We start from the raw sequence: 14,708 nt of genomic DNA, 5'->3' as shown, positions 1-14,708 counted from the left end.
TCTATTCCAACTCCAGTCCCCGTGGATAGTAGGGAAGGTGTTCGATAGAAAATTAAACTATTCCCTATTCTACAGCGCCCTCTAGCGCAAGTCGTTGTAATGACTTGCGTTGCAATGGTTGCGTTGTAATGGTAGTGTGTGGTAACAGTTGCGTTGCAAAGGATGTTCCCCGTGTGGGATGGGTCGTTCACACTATGCAGCAAGCATCTGTTCCTACTTCTGTATCTTTGCCTTTGTCCACTACTGTTTTTCCACACCAGTTTTATACACTCCCAGAACATGAACAGATTAGGGGAACAGAATACTTTAACAATTCATTTATCCAGCTGTTGCATCAGCATCAACTGGCAGTCAATACTACTGACTGTTGGGTTTGTGGACTCATGCCTCATAACACAGAGAAAGGGATGCCATATCTAGTCCTTCCGTTTTCTTTTCTTTTCTTTTTTTTTTAAATTAAAGCACTACTTTTATTAAATGAATTTACACAATATGTCCATATAATTACAACTTTCAAACATTCCCATTTTTCCTGACATTTTCATTTAAAGATATCCAAATCAGGACGCAATTGAACATTTAAAGAGGAATGTATTTGTATAAAGCGCAATGATGGCACAGCATAAAAAATTGGAAGTTTGTTAAGTGCCTTCATAGTTCATCAAAATTTTCTTGCTCTATGTCCATCACGTAAAGTCCAAAACAGCACAACAGTCAGAAGGTGGAATGAGTCACCTGTGAACGGTTTATGCTTCAACATCAACCAGTTCTGGAGGGAGTGGGACTTTAGGATGTTTGCTTTCAAAGTGTTGTTTGAAAGTTTTAGGATCTGGCATTTGCGTCCTACAAATAGCACAGGAATACACTAACGCAACTTTGGCAGCTGCCTTCTGATCATGTCCTTGTTTCTTCTTTTGTTCAGCTTGCTTTTTGGCATTCTTCTGCTGAGACTGAAACTTCTGATGTCCACGAGCCATATCTGCGAGTGGCAACCACAAGCGTTACGGTATAAACGTGGAGTCTGGTCCTGGGGCGCGGGCCGCCTAGGCAGAACAGGAAGAGTGGGCAGAGCACAGCAACCACCCTCCGGGGGTTCCCAGCCGCCTAGTCCTTCTGTTTTCTTATGAAGGTTCCGCTTGGGCTTATCTGGCCATGTTTTCCAATGCATATCAGAATCAACTTCGACATCCTCTTGGTGGTCCATTTAGTGGAAAAGCTGATTTTAGTCACAGTTCTGTAATAAAGGGAATAGTGGCTATGGCTAGAGTTGCCGAAAGTGGTAAGATTCCCGTTGATGAGAAACGAGCGTATGATGGTTGGAACGTGACTCGTTACGTTGCTAGCCTCACAGATAAGGCTAGACTAAGAAGGTCACCACCAATTTGGACCATACCTCATCGAGGAAATTTGTGTTTACAGATAAATGATCAAGATACTAAAAACCAACAGGAAAAGAGTGTTTGTTCTCGAACATACATCGATTCATCCCAGATTTCTTCACCATTAGTACCATCTCAGGGTACATACTTTGTTTGCCACAATAAAGCCTACACATGGCTCCCCACCAACTTTTCAGGAACATGTTATGTAGCTTTTCTTCTCCCTCCGACATACACTGCTCCTTCAGGTCATCATAGAAATAGATATGGCAGAGGGGTTATCGATACTAAAGACACATCAGGACAAGAGGGAAGGGACTTTCTCAAAGGGTTCCTTCCTTTCTGGGGCCCGATGGCCAATAGCAGAAACATTAGACAGTTGGTTTGTGTTGTTGAGGCTACCATAAAAGTAACTTCCGTAGCCTTGAGTAATCTAACAGCCGAACATCAGGCGGACCGCCTTATGACTCTGCAGAACCGGATGGTTCTAGATATTGTTCTTGCAGATCGCGGAGGAGTCTGTTAATTGATTGGGTATAGTTGCTGCATTTATATTCCTGATAGTGCCCCTACAGTATACCAAGCCATCTTTAAATTGCACGTAATTTCCGAGTCGATTCACCAGGATGCAGGAGATTGGTCTATGATGGGATGGTTTTGGGGACTACTGTCCACAAGGGGATGGAAGGTATTAACCTTCCTTGGAATGGTTTTGGCCATCATCTTCACTTGCTGCCTTTGCGTACAGTGTGGCCCTGCCATTTGCAGTCCTTGTACCACTATGTGTGTCCCAAGACCTGTGTCACAGAGAACAGAGCACATTAAAATGATGTTGCAGCAACAGCTCGACGACATCATGGCCATTGACATCGACTGAGACTAACTTGAGTCTTTTGTGTCTTGCCTGAGTAATGGCAAAAGGAGGGTCAGAGGTTCTTTGATTTTCGACTTTGTTCCGTATTTTAGCCGCCATTTTGTGTCCTGTCGCCATTTTGTATTGCCTTCACTCAGGCAGCACGGCGACCGGAGTGTTTTTGCCGTTTCCAGCTGCTACGTGTCTCTTCTGTTAAAAAGTAACCTCCTGCCCTTGCTTATGAAACCGATGTCAGGGTCTGGCCGAGTCCACTAATCCATATCTGGACTGATTGATCCCTGTCTTGACTGACTGTTTGGCTTTCTCTATTCTTTCCTTATTCTATCTTATCCGACTGGCCTTCGCTATTCTTCTCTTGTATTCTCTTGTTACACAACTATCCTTTGAGGCACACAAATATGTCCTGCCACCTGCAAATTAGATTACAGGCACTAGTACTGATTAACTTGTGGGGAGGGATGACACACGGGGTCTGAAAGAAGGGCGTATTTGGGACATTCGATAGCTTGTTTTCCAACTTTTCCTATTGGCTAGCCTTGTATGTATTGGGAGTATAAGTTGTAAATATGTGTGCTATAAAAGATTGTGCGCCACGGAATTGAAGTGGCAGTCTCCTAAGAACCTACTTTGTACTTCTGGTACAACTGTGCTTAGCTGCAGCTAATAAACCTGATTTTCTACGCCTAACAGAGTGTCTCGTGTCTCTGTCCGACAAGGCAGGTGAACTCGGAGATTTAAGGCGTGCCCTGCGCTGCCAGGCCCATAAGGCCCGGTTCTTCACCACCAGCTTTGCTGCGCCGACCTCGCCCTCGCCTTCGTACCGCGCATCCACAGGACCTCCTCGGGCACCAGATCTTTCTCATACCTCGCCATCAAGACATGGACCCCCTCCCCACACAGCTGTGACAGACCCGGGACCTCCAGACCTTCAGGAGACTTCCCAAGACCTGGCTGTTCGAGCAGTAGCTGCACCCCCCGCCCCTCAGCGCCTTGAGACCCTCACGGGTGATTAGTGGGCTCTACAAATGATTGATTGATTGAATCAGGCAAAGGGACTGTGAAGAATTTCGAAACAAAGACAGGGGACTTGGAGGCTGGTTTCTGTGCGGCAAATTCGATTCCGAAGCAAGGCAGGAAGAAAGTTAACAAGCATTGGCAGAGCCAGTAGGTCTAATCTGCATTTTCATTTATATGTCAGACCTATTGGCAATGCTTATTTTATTACTGGTTGCACACAAATGGTGGTGGTAGTAATGGTGGCAGTGGTAATGATAGAAGTAATGGTGGTGGTGATTAGTGGTGAGGGTAATGGTTATGGCGGTGGTAATACTGGTGGTGGTAATGATAAAGTTGGTGGAGGTGGTAATGGTGCTCATAACAGGGGTAATATTGGTTGAGGTAGTAGTGGTGGTAATGGTGATAGTAATTACTTCACGCCCATGCTTTCATTGCCTGAAAGGGTTGCCTGGAGCTAGTAGTTTATTTGTCATTGAGGAATGGGTGAGCAAGGAGAGACTAATAGAGAACAAAAGGCAAATGAGTGAGAGGTGGCAGAGAGATGGTGAGAAGCAGGTTCCCTTTATTAAGTAGCCAAGCACAGGGGCTGGGCCAGAGGACCAACAGGGGTACCTAGGAGTGGGAGAGATCAGGGCCGGACTGGGAACCAAAACCGTCCCTGGCAAATTGCTTGGCTGCCCCCCCGGGGGGAGGTGGGTGTTGGGGGTGTGACTGAGCTCTTTGCCAGGGCCGGTTTTCGGCCCATTTTGTTACATCCGTGTCACAAAAACGGCCCCCATGGGCCCAAAACCGGCCCCCACCCTTGCAGCCCACCGGGGGATTGCCCGGAGCCTGCAACGGCCAGTCCAGCCTTGGGAGAGATGCAGGCGCAAGCAGCGGAAGAGCTGTTTAATGTTCTGATTTCTACACAAACATCTGGTGGGAACAGAATGTGACAGCATCACAGAGCACGCCAGGCCGCTGAAAGTGTAAGAAGTGGTTCAGCAGCAAGAGAGCCCCAAGCACTCTGATGTGTTCATAAGGACCCAGCTGAATCAGAATGTGACAGCCTTATGGAACCCACCGAGCACACCGAAAGGGTAAGTAGCGGCCTGACAGCATGGGCATAACAAAGATCCCCACAGCCCCCGTGGTGCGGGGGGCCCCAAGCTCTAGGGCAGGGGTACTCATAGTACGGCCCGCGGGCCGACAGCGGCCTGGCAAGCCTGCCCTGGCGGCCCGTGGACCTCGCAGACATCGTACCCGTGTTTTAAGAACACATTTTTAAAGAATGTCTGCAAACACTGCCGGGGGATGTATGTCATCACAACGCATGCTTTTACTACGCATGCCTTTACAACGCAGGTTTTACAACGCAAGTTGTTACAACGACTTGCGTTGGGGGGCGCTGGATAGTGGAATAGTTTAATTTACTATTCCAACTCCAATCCCCGCGGATAGTAGGGAAGGTTTTGGATAGTAAATGAAAGTATTGCCTATCTTCAGCGCCCTCCAGCGCAAGTCGTTGTAATGATTAGCATTGTAAATCCTGCGTTGTAATGGTAATGCGTCGTAAAAGTTGCGTTGTGATGGATGTTTCCCCTGCTGGGTGCAGCAGCGACACTCTGAGAGACTCTGCTGCTCTGTGGGGGCCGGGTGATTCATTCCAGTGATAGGCAGAGCAGCAGAGTCTCTCACACACACAGCCGCACCCGAGCACTTCACAGGTCTTTAGAAAGACCATTTGCATGTTAGTGGAGCTTTCTTGATTTCACCTCTTCTTAGTCCCCTGCAGCTCCGCTCTGCCTTTCACTGGAATTAATCACCTGGCCCCCACAGAGCGGAGCTACAGGGGCCTAAGAAGAGGTGAAATCAACAAAGGTCCACTAACATGCAAATGGTCTTTCTAAAGACCTGTAAAGTGCTCGGGTGCAGCTGGAAGCGGGAAGCTGTCTCAGCCCTGGCAGACACAGTCATGTTAGCAGTCTACTCAAGGTGACATTTTACCACAGAGATGCACTGCTCTAAATGTAATGCAGCTAGTTCCTTCAGAGTCAAGGGCAGTTTCCGATATGGTGGTGGGGGTCATGCGCTTCTTCATCCTGCTTGGGAGTGCCCAAGAAGAGCATTTGTCTATGCTGCTTTTGGAGAGACATGCAATGATTTTAGCATTGGAATATAATGCATCATAGTGTGGCAAGGGTCTTGGAACACCTCATGGGTCACAAGGTTGGTGGCACTCTGTCTGGAGTGAGGCCACGTAAGAGATGCTACTTCCAGAAAGTGAAGTTAATCAAGATTAGCCACTGCTGAGAATTAGTCCTATTGAATAGGAGTTCATGGGGCAAGAGCATTCTGAAGGTAGTGAAACTCTTTACGTCAAGGGAGGTAGAGGGAGGGAGGGAGACAGAGGGAGAGGGAGGGAGGGAAAGGGAGGGAGAGAGGGGGAGGGAGGTAAAAGGAGGGAGGGAGAGGGAGGGAGGGAAACAGAGAGGGAGGGAAAGGGAGGGAGGGAGACCAAGAAATGGAGACCGAGAAATGGAGACAGAGAAAGGGAGACAGACAGACGGAGGAGAGCGACAGAGGGAGGGAGGCGGAGTGAGGGAGGCAGGGGAGGGAAGCAGAAGTGAGGCAGTGAGGGAAGGGGAGTGAGGGAGTGGGGGAAGGGGAGTGAGGGAAGGGGAGTGAGGGAGTGAGGGAAGGGGAGTGAGGGAGGGAGTGAGGGAGGCAGAGGGAGGGAGGGAGTGAGGGAGGCAGAGGGCGGGAGGTGGAAGTGAGGGAAGGGGAGTGAGGGAGGGAGGCGGAAGTGAGGGAGTGAGGGAGGGAGGCAGAAGTGAGGGCGTGAGAGAAGGGGAGTGAGGGAAGGGGAGTGAGGGAGGGAGGCGGAAGTGAGAGAGTGAGGTGAGGGGAGGGGACTGAGGGGAGGGGAGTAAGGGTAGGGGAGTAAGGGGAGGGGAGTGAGGGGAGGGAGAGAGGGAAGGAGAGTGGGGAAGGGGAGAGAGAGGGAAGGGGAGTGGGGGTGAGAGGGAAAGGGAGTGGGGAGGGACAGAGGGAAGGGGAGCGGGGTAGGGGAGTGAGGGGATGGGAGTGAGGGAAGGGGAGTGAGGGAGTGAGGGAGGGACTGAGGGAAGGGGAGTGAGGGAAGGGGAGTGAGGGGAGGGAAAGAGGGAAGGGGAGTGAGGGGAGGGAAAGAGGGAAGGGGAGTGGGGAAGGGAAGAGAGAGAGGGAAGGGGAGTGGGGGCGAGAGGGAAAGGGAGTGGGGAGGGACAGAGGGAAGGGGAGCGGGGTAGGGGAGTGAGGGAAGTGGAGTGAGGGAAGGGGAGTGATGGAGGGAGTGAGGGGAGTGGAGTAAGGGGAGGGAAAGAGGGAAGGGGAGTGGGGAAGGGGAGGGAGAGAGGGAAGGGGAGTGGGGAAGAGAGGGAAGGGGAGTGGGGGAGAGAGGGAAGGGGAGTGGGGTAGGGGAGTGAGGGGAGTGATGGAAGGGGAGTGAGGGAAGGGGGAGCGAGGGAAGGGGAGTGACGGAAGGGGAGTGAGGGAGGGAGTAAGGGAAGGGGAGTGACGGAGGGAGTGAGGGAAGGGGAGTGAGGGAGGGAGAAAGGGAAGGGGAGAGAGGGAAGGGGAGTGAGGGAGGGAGAGGAGGAAGGGGAGAGGGAAGGAGAGAGGGAAGGAGAGAGGGAAGGAGAGAGAGGGAGACAGAGAGAGTGAGGGAGAGGGAGAGAGAGTCAGAGTGGGTGAGACAGAGGGAGACAGGGAGAAAGGGAGAGAGAGGGATGGAGGGAGAGAGACAGAGAGATAGAGGGAGTGTGACAGAGATAGAGAGAGGGATGGAGGGAGGAAGACAGAGAGAGAGAGAGAGAGAAAGAGAGAGAGAGAAAGAGAGATGTGTGTATGCCGGGTCTGGTGGCTCAGTGGATGAAGGTGTCCGCTGCAGGGACCTGTGTTCAACCTCATGGTCACAGTTTTTTGTTGTTGCTCTAGCCCCGCCCCCTCTCCCACTGACCCAAACCACAATGTAAATTTGGGCCCCAAGAGAAAGTTTGTGAGTACCCATGCTCTAGGGGGTCCCCCAGCACAGTACACTTACTGGGCCTGACTCTGGGACCAGCTAGTTTGATGTGGTCGTACCGTGCACGCAGTGATGGCACTATGCACAGCGGTGTGCCATTAAAATGAGGCTTGGTTTGCATGGCCGCAGCCTCTGTATGTGTTTACATGCTTGCTGCGCCACTGGCTGCGTGGTCTTCAGGTTGGGGAAGGGTAGTCATGCGCAGTAAACTGCACGTGCAACGACGCCAGCGTCGCAGAGGCTGCCGGACAGACTGGGTTGGGCGCTGTTATGAGGTCAGACCAGACGCAGCTACTGCAGAGAATTTGGTGCCTGCAGCCTCTCCTAACGCTGCCCTGCTGGTGTCCGTAGCTCGCTCTGCTAGAGCCAGACAAAAGTCTCAATCAGGTAATTTAAATACTGAGTATTTGAGTGTCAATCAAGCGCTCGCTGCTTGGCTTAAATATTCTCTGTTGTAATTGGGTACAACAGTACACATGACAAGGCCCTGCATCGGTGCCTCGTGCCCCACCTGTACGGCCCGGGACTCCCAAGTAGAAAGGGAATAATCAGCCCTGCCCCTTTACCAGACCTCGTTGAGATCAGAGCAGGAGCAGTGGGGGTGGGGGAGTGCTAGCCGGATACCACCTGCCCAAAGCGAACCTCTAAAACAAGTCGTTTAAGAAACCTTCTAATAAAATAATTGTTTTTGAGGGAAACACGGCCCCTTTAGCCCCGCCTGTCAGGGGAGACAAGTTCCAAACTGAAAGCACATTATCTCCCATAAAGCTCCTGCAACCAAGTAGATAAAAATCTGATAAAACTGGCTGCTAAGACTGCGGGGCTGGGCAGCGCTCCCCGAGTCAGCTAACAGCGGCTGAGATTCTCACTGGGGCCTTTCAGCTTGTTTGATCGGACCCAATGTAGGAGAGAGGGCCTATGGACTCAAACGATGTGGCATTAATTGGATCAATTCCCATGGAGCAACCAGAAGGCACGGTTGGTGCAAGCTGCCTAAGGCAGCATCTCAACAATTGTTTCTGCCGCCTGGCTACAGCCTACAGGTGTCCAACTTAGGTGGTGTCAGGATGTTCAATTTCCTGCCTGTTCCCAGGGCCGGACTGGGAACCACAACCGGCCCTGGCAAAGTGCTCGGCCAGCCCCCCCTCCCCACTCGGTGGGGTTGTGGGTGCCGCCGAGCTCTTTGCCGGGGCCAGTTTTCGGCCGATTTTGGTACAGGGCCGATTTTGTACAGCTATGCTGCAAAAACGGCCCTGTAACAAAAACGGCCCCCAGGAGCCCCAAACCGGCCCCCCACCTGTGCAGCGCACTGGGGGATTGCCGGGTGCCCGCTATGGCCAGTCCGGCCCTGCCTGTTCCCCAGCCGGGATCCCAATAACTGTTACTGCCCTTGTGATACACCTTTAACAGTTATCCGATAAGTGATAAGTAATACGCCTTTAACAGGTGTCCGATAAGTAATACACCTTTAACAGGTGTCCGATAAGTGATAAGTAATAAACCTTTAATAGATGTCCGAAAGGTGTCCGATAAGTGATAAGTAATACACCTTTAACAGGTGTCCGATAAGTGCTCTGCGTCCGTGACAGCTGAATAGGTGCAGCTGAGCATCTTTACAAAGGCACGTCTCTCACATAACAACTGTTTAACAATTGCTCTTCCATTAACCCCTTCGACGCTGATGGCGGAGCGGTTCCGTCATCAGCGTCGCTTGGGCTGTGCTGATGACGGAACCGCTCCGTCATCAGCACAGCCCTGGGGGGGAGCGCTGGCGCTCCCCCCCTGGGGCATCGATCTTGGTGCTTTTCCCTGGGGTGGCAGCGGGAGACTTTCCGCTGCCACCCCCTGGGCCCCCCCTGGGCCCCCCACGCTTCCTGGTGACATCAGCGCGCACAGCGCGCGCCGACGTCGTCAGGAAGCGATGGACGCGGTGGAAGCCATTTGTTTCCAGCGCGTCCAGCAGGAAGGGTGAGTCTGGGTGCTCCGGTGGGGCGGGGGGCCTGTTTCTTGGTGCCTTGAGGCATCGGGGGGGAGGAAACAGTGTTTCCTCCCCCCTGATGTCCCAATGCAGGGCATTCCTGGTGCACCAGGAATGCCCCACTAGACACCAGGGATTGCTTGTGTTTGTTTTTTTGTGTGCAGGAAGTGACCCCTTGGGCAAGGGTCGCTTCCTTAGGGGGCAAATTATTTTTCAGACTTTTCTGCCCCCCCTGGGGCATATCGGCCGTTTTTTTGCCCAATCTGCACCCAGGGGGGGGCAGAAAAGCCCACTAGACACCAGGGATTGTATTATATTTATTAAGGAAGCGACTCCTTGGTTAAGGGTCGCTTCCTAGTGGCCCATAATTTTTTTTAGACTTTTCTGCCCCCCCTGGGGGCAGATCGGCCATTTTTTGGGCCGCATCTGGACCCAGGGGGGGCAGAAAAGCCCACTAGACACCAGGGATTTTATTTAATTTATAAAGGAAGCGACCCCTTGGGTAAGGGTCACTTCCTTGGGCCTAATTTGGACCCAGGGGGGTAGAAAAGCCCACTAGACATCAGGGGCTGTTCTTTTTTAAAAAAAGGAAGCGACCCCTTGGGCAAGGGTCGCTTCCAGGGGGCTAAATCATTTCTTTGACCTTTCTGCCCCCACTGGGGGCAGATCGGCCGCTTTCTGGACCCAGGGAAGCAACCCCTTGGGCAAGGGTCGCTTCCAGGGGGCAATATAAATATTTTAGACTGTTCTGCCCCTCCTGGGGGCAGATCGGCTGTTTTTTTTACCGTTTCTGGACCCAGGGGGGGATAGAAAAGCCCACTAGACTCCAGGGATTTTTTTTTTTATAGGAGCGACCCCTTGGCCAAGGGTTGCTTCCTTGGGCCCATTTGTTTTCAAAAGTATGTTCTGCCGTGTCTTTATTTGGCCTCTCTGCCCTCCGTAGGGTTGCTTCCAGGGGGCCCATGTTTATAATGATTTATATTCTGTCCCCCATGGGGACAGACACCCCATTTGTGACATACCCTGTGACATAACCTGTTGTAATGTGTGTTGTTTTTGTTTCTTCTAATGTGTATTGTTTTATTTTCTCTTTAGATTGTTGCAGTGTGCGGTTCCGTTACTGGTGGTTCTGTTGTTCTGCTGTTTGTGTAGTTGCATATGTTTGGTAAGAGACCTTTTTTTGTTCAATTGTAATGTAATTGTTTATTTTGCAAAGTGTGTAGTAATACGAGCATGTTTGGTTTCTGTTTTTTGTGATTGTAAAACATGTTTTGCATTTGTTTTTGATGTGTACCTCTGTAGATGTAAGTTTTTTTTTCTTCTTTCTAGTGGGATATCGTTGCCTATTTGCTGTGTCTTTGCAGAGTAGGTACTGGTGAGTGTAGGTGTCTCTTGTAAGTGAATTGTATATTTTTTCAATATATAGATATTTGTGATAAAGGCTTACATTTTTTTACTTACTTTGCACAGTGTTGGGGTTGTTGAGTTGTTTGTGCAGACTCCTTTATTTGTAAGGATAATGGCTAGCCGCCGGATTACTGCTACAATGTTACGTTTTGTGCTGTTTCCTGTCGCAGGCACTAGGCAGACCCAGGGAAGTGGGTGGCTGGAAATTCGATGATCCACGCAGATTCCAGAACTTTCCACCACAGAAATGTGAGGAAAATTCATTTTTTTGGTCAATTTTTTAGCATTACAAGGAAGTCTGGGTAACAGAACCTGGTGGTAGGCAGTCGTGTCACCCCATCCTGAATTCCCCTGGGTGTCTAGTTTTCAAAAATGTATAGGTTTGCTAGGTTTCCCTAGGTGCCGGCAGAGCTAGGGTTCAAAAACGAAAGGTAGGCTCTTTGCCAAAAAAGGGCACATTTTCACTGCGAAATTGCGGTGCTACCACGTTGCGTTTTGCACTGTTTCCTGTCGCAGGCACTAGGCAGACCCAGGCAAGTGAGGTACCATTTTTTTCGGGAGACCTGGGGGAACGCTGGGTGGGTGGAAATTCGTTGATCCACGCAGATTCCAGAACTTTCCACCACAGAAATGTGAGGAAAATGCATTTTTTCCACAATATTTTTGCTTTGCAAGGGATTCTGGGTAACAGAACCTGGTGGGAGGCAGTCGAGTCTCCCCGTCCTGAATTCCCCTGGGTGTCTAGTTTCAAAAATGTATAGGTTTGCTAGGTTTCCCTGGGTGCCGGCAGAGCTAGGGTTCAAAAACATAAGGTAGGCTCTTTGCCAAAAAAGGGCACGTTTTCACTGCTAAATTGAGGTGCGACCACGTGTTTTTTGCGCTGTTTCCTGTTGCAGGCACTAGGCAGACCCAGGCAATTGAGGTACCTTTTTTTCAAGAGACCTGGGGGAACGCTAGGTGGGTGGAAATTTGTTGATCCACGCAGATTCCAGAACTTTCCACCACAGAAATGTGATGAAAATGCTTTTTTTTGTCAATTTTTTACCTTTGCAAGGGATTCTGGGTAACAGAACCTGGTGGGAGGCAGTCAAGTCACCCCATCCCTAATTTCCCTGGGTGTGTAGTTTTCAAAAATGTATAGGTTTGCTAGGTCCCCTAGGTGCCGGCAGAGCTAGGGTGCAAAAACTACAGCTAGGCACTTTGCCATAAAAGGGTCAATTTTTAACTGCAAAATTGAGGTGTGACCACGTTGTATTTTGCGCCGTTTCCTGTCGCAGGAACAAGGCCGACCCACACAAGTGAGGTACCGTTTTTATCGGGAGACTTAGGGTAATTCAGATTTGTAAATCAACTGTTATTACCTCTTGAGTTTTCATGCTTTTCTCCCTTCCCAATGAAAGCCATTGTGTAAAAAAAAATCTTTTTGAAAAATTACCAATAATTCTCATGCTAGTATGAGTATTCCCAATTTTGAAAATGTGCAAATATATACTGTTTCTAAACTCTATAATTTGTACACAATCCAGAAATACATAGGTGTCGTTCATACCGATTTTTCCATGTATACATTTTACAAGAATAAGTGTTATATACCCAGTAAATACTAAAATACCATTGCAAGTTGCTGCTTAGTTTTTGGCTATGGGTTCGTCGGGTTCTTGGTGAAACTACAAGTCCTATATATCCCCGCAACCAGGAAGGTCAAATGGATGTAACAGTATATTGCTTTCAAAGAGCAGTCAAAGTTACAAGAAGCTATAGGTGAAAACGTTGAGACAAAAGGCTGTTTTTTTCAACTAATTTTCAATTATTCCAATATTTAACTGTTAGTTTCTATAAAGAAACCTTCATGGATTTAGACAAATGACCCCTTTCCGAATTCAAAATTGTGTCTACTTTTTGATTGTATAGCTGTCCAGGATCCATTATAGCTTTCAAACTCATTTCTACCATTAACTGGAAGGAGGTTGAAAGCTCTAAAAATAGCAAAAATAGGCTATGTCCCAGAAAAATGCCAAAACTGTGTGAAAAATGTTGGTTCTCTGACAAAAGACTGTCATTCCCTAAAAGCTGAGAAAAGGGGGATTTCAGCCCCACAAACCCTTTTTTGATAACATTTGCAGGTAAAAACCCAAAGGCTTTCATTTGCAGCCCGTTTTTCTGAAAAAAACAAAAATTTTACTGTATTTTGCTTAATTTCTGGGACCCCTCCAAGGGAATCCACAAACCCTGGGCACCTTTAGAATCCACATGATGTTGGAAGAAAAGGACGCAAATTTGGCGTGGATACCTTATGTGGTCAAAACGTTACAGGGGCCTAAGCGCGCACTACCCCAAATCGCCAAAAAAAGTCTTAGCACAGGAGGGGAGAAGGCCTAGCAGCGAAGGGATTAATGGTGCTTAGGAGCAGCAGCTTTGAAATATTCTAAGAGTTTCTGTTTGCTCAAATGAGTGTAATTTCTGATATTTAAATGCTTACCTACTGTTCATTGCTTGATTTTACTTGTGAGAAAGTGTCACTCATTCGTTGTTGAATGTCACTCCTAAGAATACTGCAAATAAGAAAATGTCAAATATAGCAATCTGAAACCTTGGCAGCTATGGAGCGGCGCTGAGTGACACCCTTCTTGGACAGGGGGAAAGCCAATGAGCTGCATTGGCTCTAGAGACCCCCATATCTCGCTTTATTACACAGACCGAAGACAGAGGATCCTTCAAGGTCTTCCTCAGAACCAAGCATTCCTCGTGAATAAAGACACAAAGGAGCACCGTGTCAAAAGAGTGCATCCTTCCAACTAGGGCTCCCTTGTTAAAAATTCACACCGAGCCACTGTATTTGGTATCGAAGTAAATTCCAAACCAGATGAAAAACAATGCTTTTGGGGTGTTAAACACTCGCACATGACGTCCACGGTAATCTGCAGGGCACCAATTGGAATCTTAACTAGGCCAATTTGGTGACCATCGTTCTAAGGTTGGTCGTTTGATTAATACTAGGCCTCCTGGTTTTATGGTATTTACTTTTTTTTAGCATTTTTGTCTGTATTTATCCATATTTATTTTTGGGCGATCTTATTGCTATTTATCCATATTTGTTTTGTATTTTGGGAATAGATGTAGTCACAAAATGGTATATTTGTACATTTATTTAACTCTTACAAATGCTCTTATACGTGGATACCTGTCGCATTTTAGCAAATAAAGAAGCCACATTTAACATAAAACTACACCCACAGGTACATATTAGGATTATACTTCAAATATATGTTAACATATATCTGTATTGAAGGAAATCCCATCCTATTTTTTTTAACTCCCTGTTCTGTGTATCTGTTCAGGTTGTACTTGGAATTCATGAAAGACAGCATGGAGAGTTTCTCACAAGAAGTACAATTTTCAGTATTTTTCTGCATTTCAAAATAAATACAGACAGGAAACACATTGTTTTCTGTCTGTATTTATCTGTCAAAATCAGCAAAAACTGAAAACTGGGAGCCTTAATTAATACTAATCCTTGTTATGAACAGAGCTTAGAAACAGCAGGAGGGAAGTCGAAATCCATAAATATAAAATATGGTGTCAGTGTTGTAACATTCCATCCGTATTCATTCAAATTTATGTTTACCCTCTCTTTTCAGGGTTTATGCATAATTATTTTGTGCTCTGACAAAGTTAAAGATACAACTTCTATATTTCCACATGCTTGTAAACGTGCACACACTCACACATGTGGGTGACTGTTGGGTTGTTGCAATACGCTAAAATAAAAACATTGTTTATTGCATAGACACATGTACAAATAAACATTTATTTAAAGAAATCTCATCCCTTTTTAAGTTCCCGTTGCTTTCAGTCTGCCTAGACATTGCTCTGATAGTCGTTTTTCAAAAATGAAAGGTCACTCAAAAGAAGTCATCGTTTTTGGATATTTTTAGTTTCTAAAAGTAAATATAGGCAAGGAAAAACTTTGTTTCCCATTTGTATTTCTATTTAAACATCAGTAAAAGA

The 14,708-nt window shown here is 47.9% G+C and overlaps 1 protein-coding gene across 1 annotated transcript; it reads right to left on the bottom strand.

Moving 5' to 3' along the window:
- Nucleotides 1-444: 444 nt before the first annotated feature.
- Nucleotides 445-1,012, bottom strand: LOC144825077 (zinc finger protein 706). Its single transcript, XM_078683983.1, has one exon. It carries the CDS (start codon nt 975-977, stop codon nt 747-749), a length of 231 nt encoding a protein of 76 aa, XP_078540109.1. The 5' UTR covers nt 978-1,012; the 3' UTR covers nt 445-746.
- Nucleotides 1,013-14,708: the final 13,696 nt, after the last annotated feature.

This window comes from Lissotriton helveticus, chromosome 3_1 (genome assembly GCF_964261635.1).
Source record: "Lissotriton helveticus chromosome 3_1, aLisHel1.1, whole genome shotgun sequence".
Taxonomy (NCBI): domain Eukaryota; kingdom Metazoa; phylum Chordata; class Amphibia; order Caudata; family Salamandridae; genus Lissotriton; species Lissotriton helveticus.
Note: the sequence above shows the minus strand (reverse complement) of the source record. Positions and strands in the feature narration are given on the sequence as shown.